Source organism: Bombina bombina, chromosome 2 (assembly GCF_027579735.1).
Source record: "Bombina bombina isolate aBomBom1 chromosome 2, aBomBom1.pri, whole genome shotgun sequence".
Taxonomy (NCBI): domain Eukaryota; kingdom Metazoa; phylum Chordata; class Amphibia; order Anura; family Bombinatoridae; genus Bombina; species Bombina bombina.
In genome coordinates, this window is record NC_069500.1 from 627246273 (window position 1) to 627264845 (window position 18573).

At 35.7% G+C, this 18573-nt stretch overlaps 1 protein-coding gene across 1 annotated transcript in view; it reads right to left on the reverse strand.

Moving 5' to 3' along the window:
- Positions 1-18573, reverse strand: part of PTPRD (protein tyrosine phosphatase receptor type D) — a 666726-nt gene that overhangs the window by 408336 nt on the left and 239817 nt on the right. The window contains exon 3 of the mRNA XM_053702567.1: positions 4044-4189. Coding sequence (XP_053558542.1) covers positions 4044-4189 — 146 coding nt within the window. The remainder of the gene's footprint in view (positions 1-4043; positions 4190-18573) is intronic.

Sequence of the window (18573 nt, forward strand, 5' to 3'; positions counted from 1 at the left end):
TTTCTTGCTGAAAAATAAAATCTTTCAATTGGTTAGACTATTTTTAATTTTTTTAATTCTTCTCATGCCATGTTTAACCCCTTAAATATCTAAATAACAATATGTTATTGAATTATATATACTTATATTGTCACATGCATTTAATACCAAAGCAAAATGAAAAAATAACAAAACAAAAGCGCAGTGGTTTTCACAACAACAGTGCTTATCAATGCTTTGTTTTAGTTAGCCATGACTGACCTCATAATCCGATTTTTGTTCTACTTACAATTATTCTATTCCATTGATGCACTTAAAGGACCATTACAGTGCATAATAAAAAGACTATGCAATAGCATTTACTCAGAAGTAACTTTTGAAAATTGTCAGAAAAAAAATCTGCTCATTTAGAGGGACATAAAACCCAAAAATGTTCTTTCATGACTTAGACACAGCGTACAGTTTACTTCTATCATCAAATTTACTTTGTTCTCATGTTATTCTTTGTTGATGAGATATCTAGATAGGTAGAATGGACATATCTGGAGCACTACAAGACAGCTAGTAGTTTTGCCATTTAGTGCTCTTGCTAATGTATAACATTCTTGCAAAATTGTTGCTATATAGTGCTGCAGACATGTGCCCACTCCTGAACTTACCTTCCTGTTTTTTTTAACAAAGGATAACAAGAAAAATAAGAACATTTGATAATAGAAGTAAATTGGAATGTTGTTTAACCCCTTAAGGACAAAGACATTTTTCAGTTTATTTCCCTTAAGTACCAGGGCTATTTTTACATTTTTGCAGTGTTTGTGTTTAGCTTTAATTTTCCTCTTACTCTTTTATTGCAGCCACACATATTCTATACAGTTTTTCTTGCTTTTAAATGGACTTTCTAAAGATACCATTATTTTCATCATATTTTATAATTTACTATAAATGTTTTTATAAAATATGAGGAAAAATGGAAAAAAACACACTTATTTTAACTTTGACCACTAAAATCTGTTACACATCTACAAATACCAAAAAACACCCATGCTAAATAGTTTCTTAATTATGTCCTGAGTTTAGAAATACCCAATGTTTACATGTTCTTTGCTTTTTTAGCAAGTTATAGGGAAATAAATACAAGAAGCACTTTGCTATTTCCAAACCTTTTTTTTTTTCTTCAAAATTAGCGCTAGTTACATTGGAACACTGATATCTATCAGGAATCCCCGAATATCCCTTGCCTTGACATGTATATATCTTTTTTTAGTAGACAACCCAAAGTATTGATCTAGGCCCATTTTGGTATATTTCATGCCACCATTTCACCACCAAATGCGATCAAATAAAAAAAATTGTTCACTTTTTTACAAACTGTTTCACAAACTTTAGGATTCTCACTGAAATTATTTACAAACAACTTGTGCAATCATGGCATAAATAGTTGTACATGCTTCTCTGGGATCCTCTTTGTTCAGAAATAGCAGACATTTATGGCTGTGGCATTACTTTTTGGTAATTAGAAGGCCGCTAAATGCCGCTGCGCACCACACTTGTATAAGACCCAGCAGTGAATGGGGTTAATTTTATAGGGTTAATTTTAGCTTTAGGGTAGTGTAGTAGACAACCCAAAGTATTGATCTAGGCCCATCTTTATATATTTCATGCCACCATTTCATCGCCAAATTTGATCAAATAAAAAAAAATCGTTCACTTTTTCACTAACTTTGGGTTTCTTACTGAAATTATTTACAAACAGCTTGTGCAATTATGGCACAAATGGTTGTAATTGCTTCTCTGGGATCCCCTTTGTTCAGAAATAGCAGACATATATGGCAGATTGGCAGTGGCATTACTTTTTGGTAAATAGAAGGCTGCTAAATGCCGCTGCGCACCACACTTGTATTATGCCCAGCAGTGATGGGGTTAATTAGGTAGCTTGAAGGGTTAATTTTAGCTTTAGTGTAGAGATCAGCCTCCAATCTTGACACATCAGACCCCCTGATCCCTCCCAAACATCTCTCTTCCCTCCCCACCCCACCCCACCCCACAATTGTCCCCACCATCTTAAGTACTGGCAGAAAGTCTGCCAGTACTAAAATAAAAGACTTTCTTTTTTTTTTTTTATTAAAATTTATTTTTTATTTTTTTAAATATCTGTTTAGCTGTGATGGACCCCCCCTTAGCCCCCAACCTCTCTGATCCACCCAAACAGCTCTATAACCCTCGCCAACTACCTATTTGCTGCCATCTTGGGTACTAGCAGCTGTCTGCCAGTACCCAATTTGCCTCCCAAAAAAGTTTTTTTTTTTTTAAAAAATTTTCTGTAATTTATATTTTTTTTCTGTAGTGTAGCTGCCCCCCTCAATACCCCCCTCCCTCTCCCAGATCCTTTTGATTATTATTTGCCCCCTCCCCTCAAGGGTACATTGCTGGTCTTTAAAGACCAGTTTGTGTGTGACGTACCCTGTACGACATGCGTAGTTAAGGGGTTAAGATTGTATCTTCTATCTGAATAACGAAAAAAAAAAAAGGATTGGGGTTTTTGTCCCTTTAAAATTCAATTTCTTGTCCCCCTGTATCATGTGACACTCCCTAGCTAATGACAGACTCATATACATGTATACACTGTGAGATTGTGCACATACTCAGTAGTAGCTGGTGTTTAAAAAGTATTTATATAACATGACTGCGCAATTTGCTTCATTTTGACTTAAATGGACACTAAACACAATTTTTTTTCTTTCATGATTCAGATAGAGAATACAATTTTAACCAATATTCCAATTTACTTCTATTATCTAATTTGATTAATTCTTTAGATATTTTTTGTTGGAGAAATAGCAATGCACATGGGTGAGCCAATCACATGAGGCATCTAAGTGCAGCCACCAATCAGCAGCTACTGAAGCCTATATAAATATGCTTTACAGCAAAGGATATCAAGAGAATAAAGCAAATTAGATAATAGAAGTAAATTAGAAAGCTGTTTAAAATTGTGTGCTCTTTCTAGATCATGAAATTGGGGTAATATGTGCCTTTTTGTGCCCCTTTAATACTTGCAAATGAACACAGCAAATAGAAATGTATGTGTAAGTATGTGTATTTTACTTAGATATTGCTATCTCTATCAATAGAATGATTACAAGCATTGAACAAATCAGCTAGAGTTTAACAATGCCATGAAATGTAAACAACTGTGTTAAATGAACGCTACCTTTAAAACAAAATAAATATTGGTAATGCAATACACAACATGCAGGGAGGAGCCAACATAACTTATTGTGATGGGATAAATACTTTTGATAAAGCAAAAATGCCTTTCATGCGATCCAGACGTTTGTGATATAAAGCAGAGGTAAACCTGGGCACACTGTGTGTATATATCATTATAAAAGTAACAGGCAGGGCTCCCCATCATCCAGCAAGTCATAGGATTGTTATTTAATGCAAGATCTCTCCCAAATGTCCTATTATTAACCCTATTTAAGATCAGATTTCTTTAAGAAACCCTCTAGTATAGATTCTGCTCCTGTTTAGACACCCTTCAACCTATGCCACACATTGTCCTAACTGCCTATTAGTTCCAGAATCAAACGTGTATAGGTTGAAAAGTATTCATATGTAAGAATTGTTATCATGTATATAAGAGTCCAGTAATGAATCGTGTGAACTTGCTGCCCAACTGCAGCCACATTTATCCCTCCAAAGATTTGTGCGTGTCCCTTATCACCACTGAGCAGAAAACATATAAAAGTATCTTGTATTAAAAAAACGGTTTCACACATCACATACTGGTGTATTAATTTGGATTTATAAATATTCATTTATTATATTGGCCAAAAAAAATATGTGATCCTGATCTTTTTTTGTTTTAAGGAAGCATTGATATAATTGAATGGTTATTAGCAAAAATGAATATTAAAAAAAATCTAAGTTTATTTATCATAGAAGTGCTCAGATTTTATTTTTTCCATTGCCTTAAATCACAAAAGCTGAATTATAGTGATGGGTCTCAATAACTCCATGCATGTGTAATCTTTGTCAGAGGAACAGAACAATGGACCTAATACCTCAAATCTCTGGTTGCTGACTTTTTTTCCCTTTTTGTTCCACACAATTTTTGGCCTTGGATCACCCGTAGCTTGGCAGATAAAAGATGCAACACCTCCCGATACACCTATTTGATCAACGGGGGTTCTTGTGAACCTAGGTGGTACTAAAAAAAGACATGAAATAGAAAAAAACAATTAGAAAATCACCATGATATCATTATTACTTTGTTGCAGCTTTATTCAAAACAGCACAAAAACACATAGGTGTTGGCTTTGTAGACCAGAGAATGTATTTTTTTTTATCTTTATATTTTTTAGATAGATGGTTTAATGAAAAAGTGGATTGTTAGCAAAATTAACGACAAAATAAATTAAGCAGATTAAAACAAGGCCTGTATTTCTCATGACACTGTATAGAATATCAGATGTTTGTGTGAAACCTGTTTGTCATATGTCTTTTGCAATATTAGAGACATGACATAAATGCAGAACGCTAATAGTGTCACATCAAAAGCAAGCTGAAATGACATGTCACTCACAGCACAATTATCGACAGTAAATACACTTTCACCAAGTTATGGGTCATAATTTACAACCAACCCAAAAACAGATATTACACATATTAAACACCTAATCAACAGATTGTAAACCATACCAGTCACCTGTAGATAAATTACACATTTATTATGATCCAAACCTTCATTATCCGTGTATTTATTTACCACTTTATTTGTCACTTTTCTCTAATGTACCATAACATAATATAATTATGGGTCTCTGTAATACAACATTCTTCTATTACGTAGATTATTATTACTATTATTATTAGTAATACTAATAATAACAATTTAAAAAAAATTATGTTGCATATATAGACAGCAGGCAGGCCAGCACTCGCGGTTAACATTTCATCCACCCAGGGTGCTTCCATGGTATTGATAGTAGTAAAGAATGGGGATGCACTCGCCAGGATTTCCAAAGTTACCTTCCAAAAGTAACTTTGGAAATCCTGACAAATGAATCCCCATTCTTTACTATTACTATATATATATATATATATATATATATATATATATTTATTAACAAATGCAACTGATTACAGATTAATAAATACATACTGCAGCACACTTAAAATAAAACAATGAGGAGTTTACTGCAGCAGCTGACCAGGTGACGCCCTCAGATTGAAAGTGATGCTTAGCTGCCCTTTCTGTATGATCAAACTAGTATTGAACAAATAAATGCATTACAGCAAACAATTATGTTACTATAGTTTAATCACATTTCAAAATGCAAAGGAACAAGCAAATAGGGATATATCTTAAAGACATCAGACTAAAACCCAAAGCTCATTAATAGTGTGATCACATTATATCCAAAGAGAAGATTCAATTTAATGTATAAAATGCACTTTTTTAATTCCTAAAGTGCTGTGAGCATTATGCTGTCAACATCTACCTCATAGAAAGAAAATGTACAATTGCTCTAGTGCTGATGACTTCTCATGGAACTGTAACTTCTGCAAATAATAAAAAATACCAGCAATGATCAATGACATAAAATGTATGCCTTGAAGAAATTGTAATGGAAGTGGTCCTTAACCACAAAAAGCACAAGAAATCACTGCTTTGCTTCGTCGTGAAACCAGCATAATGATAATATTTACTTCCTATATTGCACAAGTGATAAAAAAATGGCACTAATGTCTGTAACACTTTATATTGCTGACTCCTTTGCTTACAATCAGGCCGCAGCTGCTCGGCTCTCTAGTGGCAAAAACAATTACTACTGTCATGACTCTACTTATTAACATAAGGGCATTCCTGAATGTGAACTGGCAACTATTTATAACTTCCCCAGACACAGTGTAGCATGAAGTCCAACAAAAAATTTAAGACATGCTTCATTAAGCAAGGCCGACATTAACGTGGGAAACTTCCCAGGAAATGAAAGCCATCAATGAGCGTTAGACATTATAGGACGGGGACCGTAGCTCATAGCCAATAACACAGAAAACTGGAATGTCTGGACCTCTGATATATGTAAACTACATTCATAAAAATATTATTTAGTATTCAATAAACTATAATAAATAGAATTAATGGAATAAGAAAAAGAAGAAATGGTGGTTAATGTGATCAGAATTTTCTAGTGCTGTCTGTAATTTGGTATTCCCAATATTAACATCAATACTAACATAAACTACACATTTTTATTTTCTAAAGTTCCATTGTATATATTTGCCACAGTATTATATTATGATTGCTGGTGTGAAGACTGAGAATTAATATACACCTTGGACAAATATTGACAGATAAAATGCTCCAAAAATGGAGTGTTCGATTGTATTTGATTATATAAATACAAACAGTGAAAAAAAACCATTAAAAATAGATTAATTGTTTTGAAATAATGTAATGTATGTGTGCTATTCTGTATACAATCAATGTAAACATATTGCAAGCATTCTCTTTCCTACCTATCAAAATAAATATAAAAATATAGAAAATAAGATATATTAAATATTTTTTTTGTTAATACAATGAGGCATTCTATAAAATTATATTATAATAAGTTTATTAAGCACCTTGAAAATATTATTCTATTGTATTTTATTCCATCAACAAAAATTTGGCGTATCTTTTTCTAAGTTACATTTTTGATTGTTAAATTTTTCAAACAAGTGTCATGCTAATGATAGTGCAGGTCTCAATAAGCAGTGTAACTGAACTGAGCTAACATTAGCACACAGCTTGATCTTACAATTCCATAGTAGATCCATGGCCGACATCTCTCTAGTACAACCTATACTTTCAATGGAGATTGCGACCGAGCTAAACAGAGCTCATATTACAAGCTGAAAGTTATCGGTTGTGCTCAAGCTCAAGCTGAAACTGTGCAAGAATATTTAGCGTCACTTGAAACCTGAAGTAAAGTGTAAGGGTTACAGTTGCATTTTTTTTTCTCAAAACACATCCAAAACATATTAAAATAAACTATTACTCTCATAAATAGACTTTTTAATATTGATAAAAATATTTTAAAAGGGATCAAAAGCAATAGGGTATATGGCAAAGTGTTTGACTGGAAAGGGCTATTAATGTGTGGGTGTGTGTGTATATATATATATATATATATATATATATACACACATACACAGTATATATATATAACAGACAACCCAACTTGCAAAAACTAATTTCAGGGAGGTGGCTTCACCCGCTACTGCGCCGTCACCCCCTCCCCCTCCCAGTTATATATTGGACACCTTCAAACCCTAAATAAGATAGAGACTTATCGTTAAAGTAGTTCCCACTAAAGGCACATTAAAAAAAAAGTAGCTTTATTGCACAGCCACATAAAACAAACCTATTTTCAAGTGATCGTACGCTTGTTGAATGCTTAAATATTTTAGAATACAAAGTTTAATTACGTGCAGTAAATAAGGTAGCATTTGTGTTTTAATTTATTAAAATCAGTGTTACTGGTGCATGCTTTGAGGGTTCTATAACATCCCAGCAACTAAAGGCATTCCTTAAAGAAACACTTTTCCGGATTTGGGCCACATTGGATCATGGTACTTGAAGTTTCAGGGAGATTGCATTCCATTTGCTGGCATCAGGGAGCCGCTATTACAATCAGGGAGACTCCCTGAACTTCAGGGAGAGTTGGGATGTCTGATATAAATATATATTTCTAAATATGTGTATGTGTGCATCTATACATTTATATATATATATATGTCTATGGGCTAGATTTATTAAGCTGTAATTACTTTTTTAGCTATGTGGAGCAGGTTCGCATAAGTGAGCATGGTGCCACATATAGTAAAAAACACTTATTTTCCTCTCCGCTACCTTTTATATATTAATTGTAATCATGTTTTAACGTGTTTATATATATATATATATATATATATATATATATATATATATTCATATAGATATATATTTAACAAAACAAAAATAATCATATATATATATATATATATATATATACACACACATTTTCTTTTAAGTGAAGAATATAAGTTCTGTTAAGTTTTCCTAACTCAGCGCGCCCCATCAAAGTCTATGAGGAGTTAGCATGGTCTCGATATCTGAAATTTCACTTACAGCTTGCAATTCGCAAGCTAATATTACCGTGTTAATTTTTTACTTTGAGCACAGTTAGCGCAAGAGTGGAAAAAATTGTGCTACTTTTAATCAGGCCCTTAGATGGTGTTTAAAGGGAATTTTATTTATTAATTTTTGAGTATTAAAAAGAAGTCATACTTGTATGCTTCTAAATTCCACACATTCTATTTAAAACATAGAAAAAGTTGCAGTACTGAGACCTGGTTATGTTAAAGGTTCCCATTTAAAAGACATTTATCCGAAAGAATGCAATAGTTCCGTTGCCTTACTGGCGTGCTGCTGAGCAACAGCGGATAACAAAAAAAAGCCCTTCATACGCATCATTCGCCTTCTGAAATCTGCTGCTGAAAGCAGATTAATTTACAACATTCATTGCTAATTCACTCATTAATCATAATTTATCACAGCTGTTACACAGCTCTTTAATAAAAGTCATCTTCTACCCAATAACAACCTACACTTAACAATGTACCTGCAAATTGGTGTGTGCAAAACTGATAATTAGCTGTATATATACACATATATATTAAAGGCAGATGTAATTTATATATATATATATATATATATATATATATATATATACACCGGTATATATATATATATATTTATTTATGTTTTTATCTCCCAAATATGAAATTGGGTACTTAAATGGATAGCATATGAGAAATATGTCATCTATATTAAATAGCATCAATTATATCTTCTGTCTATTTATGTGTTTATTCTAAAATATATATCATTTTAGGACAGGCTTATGCATATCTTACACTAACACATACACTCTTACACACAGTCTTTGTCCCAGTAAGAAACTAGCTAAATAGAAAATTTGCAAAATATGGACAATCTTTGCACACAACTGATGCCCTAGTATACAAAGCTGACAAAAAAAATTATGTTTTTTTTCAGCACACAAATATAATCTTTAATAGTGAACTAAGAAAACATGAAAACAATGCATCACTGATCTAATTAATAAGCAAACATAAGAGTTAAACCATTCTTTTTTAAATTAAAGTGATATTATAACGTATATTATATTATATTGGTTGCCTCCCCCCTAGAATTCTTACCTCCCAAATATTTCTAAAAGGGGGAGCATCCCAATTAATGAAAGAATAATACCCAAAAGGAATAAACACATTTTATATTCATATTCTACTTTTAGTAGGTGCTGGCAGTCACTAGGCGGCCCATTTATCAAGTTCCAAATGGAGCTTGAGGGCCCGTGTTTCTGGCAAGTCTTCAGACTCGCCAGAAACACAAGTTATGGAGCAGCGGTCTAAAGACCGCTGCTCCATAACCTGTCCGCCTGCTCTGACGAGTTGGACAGAGAACGCCACAATTCAAACCGATCGAGTACGATCGGGTTGATTGACAACCCACTGCTGGTGGCTGATTGGCCGCGAGTCTATAGGGGAGCTGCTGGTGCAATGCTGAATATGGAGAGAGTATTGCTCTTCGCATTCAGCGATGTCTGTCGGACCTGATCTGCACTGTCGGATCAGGTCCAACAGACCTTTGTTAAATAGGCCTCCATGAGTGTGCACATGCAGATTTGTGACTGTGTTTTTTCTTTATCCTCACTTTTAGTGCACAGTTCACATGACAAGTGCACATATTCACATGTTCTCAAGTATGCACTATATCACTGATGTCTATAAGCTGCATATGCATTCACACTGCTGATACCCAATAGGCAGATATATAGGAACACAAGGAAGGGTAAAAATAGGATTTTCTGTAATGCTTATATAAGATCATCAGTGTCCTAAAATATTTTTGTGTATGAAAAATGTCACATTAACGCAGTTTTAACTGTATCTATTTATTAACTATATTTTGAAATCTCATTTTTAGATACAACAAATTAAAAGACAATGGTCTCTTTAAGAAAATGGATTGCCAACAAAAATCTACCACTCTATTAATTTAAATCAGTTAATCTTTGAGTTACTATGATTTAGATGACTTTCAGAAATAGTGTTTTTGTATTTTTGTATTTAGAGCGTAACTAATAAATTACATAAATGCTGTTCACTTTGTAAACTATAGTAAATCTTAAAATTGTAGCAACAAATTAAGTATGCAAACAGACCAGCTAACTATCCCTGTATGAGAGGGACAGTCCCTACTTCTAAACTCTGTCCTGCTGCCCCTCTGAGACAGCCATACGTCCCTATATGCCAAATTTCCCTTAGCTCCACCCACAGACTACTTAGACACTCCCATGAACCACCCAGATATAACCACAGACCAACTTGACACACCCACAATCCAGCACACTATTTACCCATATCAATATATGCAGTGCAGGTACCAGAGAAATGTTAATATTAACATTAACGTCTTAATTATTTCCTGGGGAAGAAACGTTTATCAGGTGTGCCCTATTCCCTGCTGCCATAGAGATTATACACCCGTATCTTTTTTTATCAGGTACCAGAGAAAAGCATGTACACAAGCGTGATAAATAACAGCACAATAACAACCCTGTCACTCATCTTTTCATATTATCTTTACATGTAAATACGAAGACTCAGAAATACTTTGCTACTAATAACATAACTGTTTTCTTAATGAGATTACTTCTTCATTGTGATGTTTCAGATTGTCCCATTATGATACTATAATGTATGGTATTGGATAAGCCTCTTCAAGAACACAGTCTGAAAAGCATACTTAGCTATGACTTCAAGCCTTTCATTTTCCACATGTTTGTAATCTATATAGGCTAAATCTACCTGAATGAAAATAGATACTTGCTAGATAATCCAGTCCTAATCCCTTATCTAGTAGCAAATGAAAAGCATAAAGCCTCTTGAATGTGATGTTGGTGACATACACCAATTAATTTCCGTGGAACATTACCTAACCATGCCAGAGCACAAAATGTCATAAAACAATATACTATTTCAAAGCTCTTTAAACTTTAAAGATTGCACAAAAAAATATGAATTGTTATACATGCATGGTATATCTGGAATTTAGCACTGCAAAGTCACCAACCACCCCCCAGTTTGCAGAACTGTCATAGTCTGAGAGTTCAGCCTATTGTTCCTCCCATAGCAAACAAGGGCCTTATTAAAGTCTAGTTTTTCTGAGGACTGCCTTGCCACTCCCCCAATCTGAATATTTCCTGCCGTAACTCACCCCCAATAGAATTAAACCCATGGGCCTAGATTTGGAGTTTGGCGGTAAAAGGGCTGTTAACGCTCCGCGGGCTTTTTTCTGGCCGCACCATAAATTTAACTCTGGTATCGAGAGTTAAAACAAATGCTGCGTTAGGCTCCAAAAAAGGAGCGTAGAGCATTTTTACCGCAAATGCAACTCTCGATACCAGATTTGCTTACGGACGCGGCCGGCCTCAAAAACGTGCTCGTGCACGATTCTCCCATAGGAAACAATGGGACTGTTTGAGCTGAAAAAAAACCTAACACCTGCAAAAAAGCAGCGTTCAGCTCCTAACGCAGCCCCATTGTTTCCTATGGGGAAACACTTCCTACGTCTGCACCTAACACCCTAACATGTACCCCGAGTCTAAACACCCCTAACCTTACACTTATTAACCCCTAATCTGCCGCCCCCGCTATCGCTGACCCCTGCATTACACTTTTAACCCCTAATCTGCCGCTCCGTAAAACGCCGCCACCTACGTTATCCCTATGTACCCCTAATCTGCTGCCCTAACATCGCCGACCCCTATGTTATATTTATTAACCCCTAATCTGCCCCCCACAACGTCGCCGACACCTACCTACACTTATTAACCCCTAATCTGCCGAGCGGACCTGAGCGCTACTATAATAAAGTTATTAACCCCTAATCCGCCTCACTAACCCTATCATAAATAGTATTAACCCCTAATCTGCCCTCCCTAACATCGCCGACACCTACCTTCAATTATTAACCCCTAAACTTCCGATCGGAGCTCACCGCTATTCTAATAAATGGATTAAACCCTAAAGCTAAGTCTAACCCTAACACTAACACCCCCCTAAGTTAAATATAATTTTTATCTAACGAAATAAATTAACTCTTATTAAATAACTTATTCCTATTTAAAGCTAAATACTTACCTGTAAAATAAATCCTAATATAGCTACAATATAAATTATAATTATATTATAGCTATTTTAGGATTAATATTTATTTTACAGGCAACTTTGTAATTATTTTAACCAGGTACAATAGCTATTAAATAGTTAAGAACTATTTAATAGTTACCTAGTTAAAATAATAACAAATTTACCTGTAAAATAAATCCTAACCTAAGTTATAATTAAACCTAACACTACCCTATCAATAAAATAATTAAATAAACTACCTACAATTACCTACAATTAACCTAACACTACACTATCAATAAATTAATTAAACACAATTGCTACAAATAAATACAATTAAATAAACTAGCTAAAGTACAAAAAATAAAAAAGAACTAAGTTACAGAAAATAAAAAAATATTTACAAACATAAGAAAAATATTAAAACAATTTTAAACTAATTACACCTACTCTAAGCCCCCTAATAAAATAACAAAGACCCCCAAAATAAAAAATTCCCTACCCTATTCTAAATTAAAAAAGTTACAAGCTCTTTTACCTTACCAGCCCTGAACAGGGCCCTTTGCGGGGCATGCCCCAAGAATTTCAGCTCTTTTGCCTGTAAAAAAAAACATACAAGACCCCCCCCCAACATTACAACCCACCACCCACATACCCCTAATCTAACCCAAACCCCCCTTAAATAAACCTAACACTAATCCCCTGAAGATCTTCCTACCTTGTCTTCACCATCCAGGTATCACCGATCCGTCCTGGCTCCAAGATCTTCATCCAACCCAAGCGGGGGTTGGCGATCCATAATCCGGTGCTCCAAAGTCTTCCTCCTATCCGGCAAGAAGAGGACATCCGGACCGGCAAACATCTTCTCCAAGCGGCATCTTCGATCTTCTTCCATCCGGTGCGGAGCGGGTCCATCTTGAAGCAGGCGACGCGGATCCATCCTCTTCTTCCGATGTCTCCCGACTAATGACGGTTCCTTTAAGGGACGTCATCCAAGCTGGCGTCCCTCGAATTCCGATTGGCTGATAGGATTCTATCAGCCAATCGGAATTAAGGTAGGAATTTTCTGATTGGCTGATGGAATCAGCCAATCAGAATCTAGTTCAATCCGATTGGCTGATCCAATCAGCCAATCAGATTGAGCTCGCATTCTATTGGCTGTTCCGATCAGCCAATAGAATGCGAGCTCAATCTGATTGGCTGATTGGATCAGCCAATCGGATTGAACTTGATTCTGATTGGCTGATTCCATCAGCCAATCAGAAAATTCCTACCTTAATTCCGATTGGCTGATAGAATCCTATCAGCCAATCGGAATTCGAGGGACGCCATCTTGGATGACGTCCCTTAAAGGAACCGTCATTAGTCGGGAGACAACGGAAGAAGAGGATGGATCCGCGTCGCCTGCTTCAAGATGGACCCGCTCCGCACCGGATGGAAGAAGATCGAAGATGCCGCTTGGAGAAGATGTTTGCCGGTCCGGATGTCCTCTTCTTGCCGGATAGGAGGAAGACTTTGGAGCACCGGATTATGGATCGCCAACCCCCGCTTGGGTTGGATGAAGATCTTGGAGCCAGGACGGATCGGTGATACCTGGATGGTGAAGACAAGGTAGGAAGATCTTCAGGGGATTAGTGTTAGGTTTATTTAAGGGGGGTTTGGGTTAGATTAGGGGTATGTGGGTGGTGGGTTGTAATGTTGGGGGGGGGGTATTGTATGTTTTTTTTTACAGGCAAAAGAGCTGAAATTCTTGGGGCATGCCCCGCAAAGGGCCCTGTTCAGGGCTGGTAAGGTAAAAGAGCTTGTAACTTTTTTAATTTAGAATAGGGTAGGGAATTTTTTATTTTGGGGGGCTTTGTTATTTTATTAGGGGGCTTAGAGTAGGTGTAATTAGTTTAAAATTGTTTTAATATTTTTCTTATGTTTGTAAATATTTTTTTATTTTCTGTAACTTAGTTCTTTTTTATTTTTTGTACTTTAGCTAGTTTATTTAATTGTATTTATTTGTAGCAATTGTGTTTAATTAATTTATTGATAGTGTAGTGTTAGGTTAATTGTAGGTAATTGTAGGTAGTTTATTTAATTATTTTATTGATAGGGTAGTGTTAGGTTTAATTATAACTTAGGTTAGGATTTCTTTTACAGGTAAATTTGTTATTATTTTAACTAGGTAACTATTAAATAGTTCTTAACTATTTAATAGCTATTGTACCTGGTTAAAATAATTACAAAGTTGCCTGTAAAATAAATATTAATCCTAAAATAGCTATAATATAATTATAATTTATATTGTAGCTATATTAGGGTTTATTTTACAGGTAAGTATTTAGCTTTAAATAGGAATAAGTTATTTAATAAGAGTTAATTTATTTCGTTAGATAAAAATTATATTTAACTTAGGGGGGTGTTAGTGTTAGGGTTAGACTTAGCTTTAGGGGTTAATCCATTTATTAGAATAGCGGTGAGCTCCGATCGGAAGATTAGGGGTTAATAATTGAAGTTAGGTGTCGGCGATGTTAGGGAGGGCAGATTAGGGGTTAATACTATTTATGATAGGGTTAGTGAGGCGGATTAGGGGTTAATACATTTATTATAGTAGCGCTCAGGTCCGCTCGGCAGATTAGGGGTTAATAAGTGTAGGCAGGTGTCGGCGACGTTGAGGGGGGCAGATTAGGGGTTAATAAATATAATATAGGGGTCGGCAATGTTAGGGGCAGCAGATTAGGGGTACATAGGGATAACGTAGGTGGCGGCGATTTGCGGTTGGAAGATTAGGGGTTAATTATTGTAAGTAGCTGGCGGCGACGTTGTGGGGGGCAGGTTAGGGGTGAATAAATATAATACAGGGGTCGGCGGGGTTAGGGGCAGCAGATTAGGGGTACATAAATATAACGTAGGTGGCGGTCGGCAGATTAGGGGTTAAAAATTTTAATCGAGTGGCGGCAGTGTGGGGGGACCTCGGTTTAGGGGTACATAGGTAGTTTATGGGTGTTAGTGTACTTTAGGGTACAGCAGTTAAGAGCTTTATAAACCGGCGTTAGCCAGAAAGCTCTTAACTCCTGCTATTTTCAGGCGGCTGGAATCTTGTCGTTAGAGCTCTAACGCTCACTTCAGAAACGACTCTAAATACCAGCGTTAGAAAGATCCCATTAAAAATATAGGCTACGCAAATGGCGTAGGGGGATCTGCGGTATGGAAAAGTCGCGGCTGTAAAGTGAGCGTTAGACCCTTTAATCACTGACTCCAAATACCAGCGGGCGGCCAAAACCAGCGTTAGGAGCCTCTAACGCTGGTTTTGACGGCTACCGCCGAACTCCAAATCTAGGCCATGGTTTGCAATGATTCCCCGACACAACTTCACCTGACTAACCAATAAGCTTCCCACTCCCAGGCAGTCTCCAACAAATGTTTGGAGGCATAAATTGCAAGAGCTCTTCATGCAAAGGTCATTTTTTAAAAAAGTTTTAAATTGCCACTGTGTTAAAAAACATTTAGAGTCTTTATATTTTAAAACAATCCAGGGAAACACCCTTGTAAACCATAAAATAATTTGTTTCATATTGAGTTAGCGCACATGAGAATATGGGATTGGGTTTGCGCATGAGTTGGGTGTTATTGCACATGTGATATTCTAAGTTCAGCTTTTTACGTGTGTCGGGTTAGTGCACAAGTGAAAACAGATTACTTTCAACTTATAATATGAGCGAGCCAACGCACGTGAAGAGCTTACTTCTAGCAAAGTTAACACTAGAGTGGTAGCGTTGAAAAACGTTCCACTTGTAATCTGACCCAAAGTTTATAAAAGAAAAACAGTTAAAAAAAAAAAAGTCCAGTATACAGGAGGGTGACCCGGGGAATTCTAGCAAAAATGAATACCACAATTATAAATTAATTTTGAATCATATTTGTGTATACAGAGATAACAATAATGAATCAGAGGACCATTGTGATGCACAGCTTCAGTAAAAGAAATCCCTGACTAAACCAAATGTTTAATTCTTGAAGCCCAAATAAAGTTGGGAAGTGAAAGGGGCTTATCCCAGTCTCTCAATTTTAGTAATGCCTTAATTATTATTACAAAAAGGTAACGGACATAGTATTACTCCATGCATACAAACATTCACAACAATACAAGTTCTATAATTCAATCATATACTCCTCTAGGTACCCCCTATAAGCAAACTTCTCCAGGGAAACACCCCTTTTAAACCATAAAATAATTTGTTTCATATTGAGTTAGTGGGATTGGGTTTGCGCATGAGTTGGGTGTTATTGCACACGTGATATTCTAAGTTCAGCTTTTTACGCGTGTCGGGTTAGTGCACAAGTGAAAACAGTTTACTTTCAACTTATAATATGAGCGAGCCAACGCACGTGAAGAGCTTACTTCTAGCAAAGTTAACACTAGAGTGGTAGCGTTGAATAACGCTCCACTTGTAATCTGGCCCAAAGTTTATAAAAGAAAAACAGTTAAAAAAAAAAAAAGAAAAAGACCAATATACAGGAGGGTGACCTGGGGAATTCTAGCAAAAAATAATACCACAATTATAAATTAATTTTGAATCATATTTGTGTATACAGAGATAACCATAATGAATCAGAGAACCATTGTGATGCACAGCTTGAGTAAAAGAAATCCCTGACTAAACCAAATGTTTAATTTTTGAAGCCCAAATAAAGTAGAGAAGTGAAAGGGGCTTATCCTAGTCTCTCAATATGTGTAATGCCTTAATTAATATTACAAAAAGGTAACGGACATCATGTTGCATACAAACATTCACAACAATACAAGTTCTATAATTCAATCATATATTCCTCTAGGTACCCCCTATAAGCAAACTTCTTAAGAAGCATTTCACCTACTGCTTTATCAAAGGCCTTTAATACTAACACTCTGCTGAGAGCCTCCACAGCTCCTTCCAGCCCCGCCCACTCCTTGCACAGCCCCACCCATGAGATGCCCATCTCTCCTATTCCAGAACCAACCACACAACGCTAGTGGGCATTCATGAAGCGCCCCTTGCAAGTACTTTCTGCAATGCTACTGGTTATACCAAAAGGAATAGATACAGAAAGTAAAACAATAACAAGCAGATTGCACTGGTGGGTTGGTTAGAAGTCTGCTGTGAGATTAGAGTACCCAGACAACTGTCCCATAGGCTGCTGGAACAATTGAAAGCAAAGGAAGCACCAAACTGCAGTAACAATTCAAATGGATATAGAACATAAGCCAGGAGCATCAAAAATAACTTTATCACAAACAAATTGCTAAATATGCATCAAATATATGCCATAGTTAGATCAAGTGATTCCAACAGGTAGAGCAAGATCAATAGATCATTAAAGGGATAGTAAACATGTTGTAATTACATGACATTTCTGTTGTTTTGCTATAGAATAACATATTAGCCAAGTCTTAAAAACAAATTAACATTCTTTTTACTGCAATTATATTTCAATACCTTGGTGCCAAATTATCAAGCTCCGAACGGAGCTTGATGCCCCGTGTTTCTGGTGAGCCTTCAGGCTCACCAGAAACCCAAGTTATGATAAATGCAGAGAGCGTATGCTGTCGGCATTTATCGATGTGCAGCGGACATGATCCGCAATATCGGATCATGTCCGCTCACATCATGATAAATAGGCCCCTTAACTCCACCCACTATTTGCCTTATTCAGAAAAGCAAAATTGGACTTTCGATCTATGGACAACAAGGCTAGCCATGTTCATAAGGTAATATAAAATGCATTGCTTTGGAGTTGTTATCTTATAAGGGACAGATATGTAGCAGATTTAGCCATGAGAATTTAACAGACTGCATTTCATGTTCGGAGAATTAAAAATTGCTCAATTTTCAGAGCTAAATTTCATGAAAAGGGAGAAAAATAAAAATATATTGCATTATGCATAGCTAAACATTTTACATTCAAATGTCAAGTTGCTTTAAGCATTGAAAAAACGCACAGCAGTCTTGTGATCTTTTGGTCATTTACCTCTAAGCTAGCAGTGATAATAGGGTTTCAGGAAACATAACTTATGAGGTTGTCAGCAAAAAATATTTTTCCAAGTGTTAAATAAAGAACAGTTTTACAGGCAAGCTTAAATTTTCTTATACTCAGCACATGCATAAGTAGATCATATTGGCTTCACATAAAAGTGGACCCTGTGTTACTAAAGTATGGCCATTCCTGGCCTTGAGAATTCAATGATTCACTTTAAAATGGTAATTTTGTTACTTTTAAATTTTATTTAACTTTCTCAAAAGGTTCACATGATAATAAGTTATTAGTTAACAATGGCAAAAGCTGATGAAATTTTAATCGCTAAAATATTTTTTATGCTTG